Source organism: Ovis canadensis, chromosome 1, assembly GCF_042477335.2.
Source record: "Ovis canadensis isolate MfBH-ARS-UI-01 breed Bighorn chromosome 1, ARS-UI_OviCan_v2, whole genome shotgun sequence".
Lineage (NCBI taxonomy): Eukaryota > Metazoa > Chordata > Mammalia > Artiodactyla > Bovidae > Ovis > Ovis canadensis.
Genome location: NC_091245.1, coordinates 33,768,607 through 33,775,644, shown reverse-complemented (window position 1 = coordinate 33,775,644; position 7,038 = coordinate 33,768,607). Strand labels below are relative to the sequence as shown.

Sequence of the window (7,038 nt, the reverse complement as noted above, 5' to 3'; positions counted from 1 at the left end):
TGAAGCTCTCTCTGATGTCCTACTCCATTTCCTGTGGAATTAACACCACCTTCCTTCCCTCGTGTTCCTATAGTGACATGTTTGTCTAGGTTCCACCCTGACACAGTCCCTGGCCAGCCCTGCAACTCATTTCTTGGCCTTCTCTCCTCTTATTTATACTCCAACAATGCTGTTCTCACATTCACCTCCACCCAGCGCACACACACACACACACACACACACACACACACACACACACACACAGAGCAAAAATACCTCCCTACTCAATGCTGCTTCATGTTTCCCTGGTTGTGCAGATACCATCTGGAAGGCCTTTCCCCAGTCCTCTCTTTCTGGCTAGCTCTTAGGCATCTTCCAAGGCTCAACTCTGGCCTGAAGCAGTGACTGCAGCTGTTTGATTCACCAGTGTAATCCAAACTCCTAGCATGCCACCTGGAATGTAGTAGCAACTCAGGGAATGCCAGTTGCATGCATTAATGAATGAATCTCATTCAAGAAACATTTTATCCAGTACTTATTCCCCACACCACCCGCCAGCCTGAGTTCAGTATCATTCCTTTCTGCTCCTGTATCATCCTGTGCTACGTTCTCACCACTGTATATTGAAAAGTGTCTGTGTCTAGCTCCCCTGCCCCCGCCCCCCCCACCATTAGATTCTAAATTTTTCAAGGGCAGGGGCCAGGCTTCATTCATCTTTAGGCTCCCAGTACCTGGTAAAGCACCTGGCATGGCATGTGGGACCTAAATGGGCTTTCCTGGTGGCTCAGTGGTAAAGAATCTGCCTTCAGTGCAGAAGACACAAGTTTGATCCCTGGGTCAGGAAGATTCCCTGGAAAAGGAAATGGCAACCCACTCTAGTATTCTTGCCCGAGAAATCCCATGGACAGAGAAGCCTGGCAGACTGCAGTCCATGGATTTGCAAAAGTCAGACATGACTTAGTAACTAAACAACAACCCCCAGACCTTAAATAAATTCTGATCAGTAAATAATGGAATTGAACTAGATGATTGCTATAAATTAGATATTGCCTTATGGTAAATAATTGTCTCTTTCTCTTTCACTGACTTGGGGCACCTAGTGTCTAATAGGTATTCAATATATAGTTATTATTTGGTTTGGAAAATAAACTACCTTGTAGAGAGAATACTAGTTGGACAGTGAGATTCTGGTTCTGATGTTGCCACATGGCAGCTGGGGAACTTGTAAAAGTCACTGGGGCCCTTGGAAACTCAGTACTCTAATCTGCTAAAAGGGTATAAAGATTGTTACTATCTTAGTTTATTTCTCCCACAAGTTGGCTCTCAGACAGGGGCTTGGGTTCTGTAGTTTATTTGGGAGGTGGTCTTAGGGTTCCCTGGTGGCTCAGTGGTAAATGATCCACCTGCCAGTGCAGAAGACATAAGAGATATGGGTTCGATGCCTGGGTTGGGAAAATCCCCTGGAGAAGGGAATGGCTACGCACTTCCGTATTCTTGCCTGGAGAATCCCATGGACTGAAGAGCCTGTGAGGCTATAGTCTATGGGGTTAGAAAGAGCTGGACACAACTAAAGTGATTTAGCACACACTTGGGAAGCACAGATGAGGGAGTAGGGCAAGAGTGGCAGGGAAGAGAAGTAAGTTAATAATATATGCATTAATGATAGGTTGCTTCAGTGGACAAGTGGACCCAATCCCACTGGAGACATTTCAAGAAACCCTGTAGGATGTACTTCAGAACTGTCTCAAGAGATGCGCTGGAAGCTGGGGATATTGCTCCATTGTCCTCATTCCCCATGGGTGAAGATTGTTTCTGGGGAGTTCACTCCCTCCCAGTTGTGCAGCCAAGCAGACCTCACTAGATGCTGAGAAACCAATGGGCAGGGGAGCAGTGAGATGCAGGGACTTGAGATGGGAAGCTGTCAGTGTGCCAGAAACCCACCACATACCTGAGATACAGTTGTGTCAAAGGTGAAGCAGGAGAAGAAGCAGGAAGGAACACAAACAGCCGCTGTCCAGCAGCTCCTAATGTCCTGGGATTATAGGCCATGTTCTTAGAAGGGAAGATGCTTTAGCAATTTAGCACACTGTATTAGAGGTCAGGTATTTTCAATGGACTATTTCTTTATATTTCAACATCCCCTTCAAAACTTCCCTTTGCCCCTTCCTGATAGCCCTTTCCTCTGCGTGCCTCCCCCTGCTAGACTGCTGTTGTTAAATTAGCCTAATCAAGCCCAGCTTGTGGGCTCCTGAAGGGTCCTTGAGGAATCCACTGAGTGCTGGTGCCACTCATTATTTCTCCAGGAGAATCCGAGCCCTCCAATAATGAGCACTCACTGGGAGTTCTTTGCTCTCTCTGTCAAAGAGCCAGCTCCTCGTTTCCCCATTATCCACACAGGTGAACCCCGACCATGTGCAGGCACCCAGGAGGGGTGGTTTTTCCCTCCACAGGGACGGCACCACTGCAGAGCTGCTCCTTTTGCAGACCTTCCCTACCCAGCTCTAGAAATCTAGAAAGATCCTCATTATGTGGCTTCCCCCAGCATGTCAGCTCCATGGCAGGACACTCAGATTCAGCCATACAATGAGATTGCTATGTAGCTTGTTCAAGGAATTCTTTGCATCACTGAGATGTTTTCCCTTGCAGAATCAGTTTTAGGTTTTCAGGCTAGAATTAAGTATTTTGTAAACAGAGACCCTGAGGCAATGAGCTGACCTACTTGATAGGACTTTTGAGGTAATCGTGATGATTTGATCTTTTTTGAAAAAAAAAAAAAAGATTCTAAGCATTCATATGCTTCAATCCAATAACTTTATTTCTTGGCATATATTGTAAGAGAATAGTCCAATAGCAAGTGCTTTACACACAGAGACTTTTGTCATAAAATTATTTATAAGTATAATGATGGCCAACAATAGAGCTGTGGTTAAATATTATGAAAAGTTTGTAATAGCATGGAAAAAAAATCACGCTCTCATAATGTTCAGGAAATATAAATTCTAGTATTGCATGTGCAGCTCAATCATCCTGATGAAAACAAATCAAATAAAAATGATGCCTAGAAAAAAGGTAAGTATCTTACATCAAAATGTTAATGGTGGTTGTCTAAGGTTCTATGATGACAGGATACTTTTTCTTCTGACTTCTCTTTATTTTTACATTGAGCAGGCATTTCAGTTCAAAGAACACTAATTTTTTCAAAGTTACTTAAAAATATTTGTGTGCAAAGTTGAGTACAGTTGCATAAACATATGCGTGGAGGAGATGGTTAGATAGCATCTGGACTCAATGGACATGAGTTTGAGCAAAGTCTGAGAGATAGTAAAGGACAGGGAAGGCTGGTGTGTTGCAGTCCATGGGGTCACAGAAAGTTGGACACGACTTAATGACTGAACAACAACAACAATGCATGTGGAAAAAAGACTGGAAGGGAATACAGAGATGACCATTGTGTGATTAAAAAGCAGTGACCCCCACGTTATCTGCACATCAGAGCCCCCTGGGAGTCAATGGAAAACACAGGATCCCAGATTTCATCTTCAGAGATGCAGTAAGTCAAATGGAGTCCTGGGTTCTCTCATTTTGATCTTTTTCCAGTGATTCTAAGAGTTTATCCATAGAGCAACATTGGGCAGATACTGTCATTTGTGAATGTGGAGATCTTTTTTCTATATTCTAAGTGTTTTGTACTATTGCCAAATTATTTTTACAATTAGAAAACACAAAAGCTCATCTGAGTCTAAGTGTTCAGCAATATGGAAATGGCTTCCTTCCAGTTTTGTAATCTCCTCTTGTCTTTGAGTATTAAGAGTTGCCCTCCCTCCTTCAGGAGGATTATTTTAGTGATACATATTATTCTACCTAGTATGTATACTGTAACTCATTAGCCAGTCCTCTGCCTGGAAGAAGTGTCACAGGAGGAATGGCTGAAGAAATGAGAAATTTTCATTTTAAGAGCAAAGATATCTAAAAATAGAGCAAGCCTTGGGGAGCAAATTTGTTTCCCATAGTCCCAGCAGGTAAAACCATGACCAGTGAGTGCAAATTACCATTAGATGGATGATGACATTCAAAGCTACACTTGGCACACACTTGGCTAAGATGTTTCAAACAGGGCCATGAGGACCAGGTATTTAAGATTATTTCTGACAGCTCTAGGATCCTTCCAGCCCTAGTTCAGTTCAGTTCAGTTCAGTTCAGTTGCTCAGTTGTGCCCGACTCTTTGTGACCCCATGAACTGCAGCATACCAGGCTTCCCTGTCCATCACCAATTCCCGGAGTTCACTCAAACTCATGTCCATCGAGTTGATGATGCCATCCAGCCATCTCATCCTCTGTCATCCCCTTCTCATCCTGCCCCCAATCCCTCCCAGCATCACAGTCTTTTCCAATGAGTCAACTCTTCACATGAGGTGGCCAAAGTATTGGAGTTTCAGCTTTAGCATCATTCCTTCCAAAGAACACCCAGGACTGATCTCCTTTAGGATGGACTGGTTGGATCTCCTTGCAGTCCAAGGGACTCTCAAGACTCTTCCCCAACACCACAGTTCAAAAGCATCAATTCCAGCTCTAAGATGTCCTGGAATCATAATTTCATTTTTTCCCCTTACTTATCCAGAATACACTGCTACTCACCCTGGGCAAGCCTATTTGCAAGGCTAATATAATCAAAATTTTACTAAACTGATTGTGGTTTATTCCAAACAGTGCCTAATTCAAAGCAACTGCTTGTCCCCAGCTGAGTTGGTCCCTATTGTTTCTGGATATAAATAAATAAATAAACAAGTCCAATATATGAAAATCCAAACAAAAGCAAATAAATTACGGGGATAATTATTTGCAGAACAAAAAGATTCCCCACAGGGCTCCTTCAAATTATGAGTTCTCCTATGGCTCTCCTACGGTATAATTAAATTAACCAAAATATTGTTAACACCCAAACTTCCAGAGTCTCTCAGACCTTTCCTCGTTCTGTCTTTCCTTTTACACCAAACCTCTTGATCTCTACCTGAAAGCCTAGTCCTTCCCAGGCATTTGAGTACCAACCTGCCTTCATAAGCGAGTTCATCTACATTCCATGCATAGGGATCATGTCACCTTACTCTGGCTTGGACTGTGGGGTTTCAGGCATGATGGGTTTCTGCACTGGCCTCTGGAGAGCCTGAGTCCTTGTTCTGCTAATCTTTTTAGGATCAGGCCTGATTTTGTTCTTACCTGTTCTGCTCATCTCCATAAGCTGTATTTATGTTAGCCAGGGTCTGAGCAGCTCATCAATAGACAGTAACTCAGTATGATGAACTGGTTAAAAAGGGTTGGGCAAACTGAAAAGCTAAATGGGGCCAAGTGAGGCAACCCAGAGATTAGCAACAGCAGGAAATAGTTATTAATCTTAGGCTGAAAAGGGAGGAGGAGGTGCAGTTCTCAGAGCCCAGAGTAAGGACCATCCAGCTGGAAGTGGAACTCAGGATGGATGGAGGCTGCTTGCAGGGAGGTGGGATCACAGAGGGTGAAGACGTCAAGTGAGAGTTGGAGTCCTGGAGGAGGTAGGGCCACCTCTTCCTGTCTCTAGCCTGTACTTCTTAGTGGATAAATTCAGCTGAGAGCCAGTTAGTAAGGAATCCTTGTGAATATAATTTGTAGGATTCTTCCTCACTAAGAACAACAGAACAAGGTAAAGGTGGGGAGCAGAAATGGGCAACATTCCTGGTACAATAATTAAGAAACTGGAACCGGTAAGATGAGAGTTCTAAATCAGAACGGGGGACACCAAAGCCCTCCAGGGTAAGGATAGAAACAATAATTTAAAAAAAATGTTATATAAAATAGAGACTTCCCTGGAGGTCCAGTAGTTAAGACATCATGCTTCCTCTGCAGGGGGTGTAAATTCAATCCCTGGTTGGGGAAGTAAGATCCCATATGTCACACGGTGTGGCCAAAACAAGCAAATCCCAAAACCAAAAAAAAAGTAGTAAAAATAGTAACGGTTAATGTTTACTTTTTATTTTTCTGTAGTCACTTTATATTCTAAGCATTTTATGTATACAAATTTAATAGCACTATGAAGTACCCTCCACTATCATTATCTCACTTTACAGATGAGCGTGTGGAAACTCAGAAACATTAAGCAGTTTTCTCTGGGCTACGCAGCTAGAAAATGGCTGCGTCCAGGCTTGAACACAGGCAGCTTGGCTTAAGAGCCTGTTGCTTCGCCATGTGACCCTACCTAAGTCTGAAGTCTGACACACTTACCCAATAGTTGTTTGACTGCAAAATTTTTTTTTTTTTTGCAGTCCAGGTCTTTATTTTTACACCCATCAGGCCATGAATTCATAGGGGATGGGCTCCAACAGTTCGGGTTCCTTTCCATTGGTCCTCACAAAGTGTGCTTCTCTAGGTGGAGCAGGCTGGCGCTTCAGCTGAACCCAAGTCCCTTTCTCTTTGGCTTCCTTCTTTTTCTGATCATTTTCCTTCACACGTTTCAGGAAGCTATCTCGGCTCTTAGAGTGCTTAATATGCTCAATACGCACATTAATTCTCTTGGCAAGAATCTTGCCCTTAACTTGTTTGTTTACAATGATGCCAACAGCATGCTGGGTAACATTGTAGACTCTCCCTGTTTTGCCATGGTAACATTTGTGGGGCATTCCTTTTTGAACAGTACCCATTCCCTTGATATCTACAATATCACCCTTCCTGTAGATTCGCATGTATGTGGCCAAAGGAACAACTCCATGTTTTCTGAAAGGCCTGGAGAACATGTAGCGGGTGCCCCGCCTCTTTCCCTTTGTGTTGGTCATCTTGGCGAATCACTGGAAGATGGCGGTTCCGGCCGAAAAGAAGCTGACTGCAAAATTTTTAGCAGTTTCTCTAATCGTCAACTTCTTTATTTTAGAGAAGCCAATAATATTACCTGTTTCACTTAGCTGTTGGTGAAGATTAAATGACATAATGCATATAGACTATGAGCACAATGCTTGGCACATAGATAGCATTAAAAATTTGGGATTTCTAGCTTTGATTGCGGAGAAGGCAGTGGCACCCCACTCCAGTACTCTTGCC

The 7,038-nt window shown here is 43.3% G+C and overlaps 1 protein-coding gene across 1 annotated transcript; it reads right to left on the bottom strand.

The window, feature by feature from the left end:
• Positions 1–6,251: 6,251 nt before the first annotated feature.
• LOC138424749 (large ribosomal subunit protein eL21) lies at positions 6,252–6,813 on the bottom strand. The gene has a single exon (XM_069562165.1). It carries the CDS (start codon positions 6,774–6,776, stop codon positions 6,294–6,296), a length of 483 nt encoding a protein of 160 aa, XP_069418266.1. The 5' UTR covers positions 6,777–6,813; the 3' UTR covers positions 6,252–6,293.
• Between the last annotated feature and the right edge of the window lie 225 nt (positions 6,814–7,038).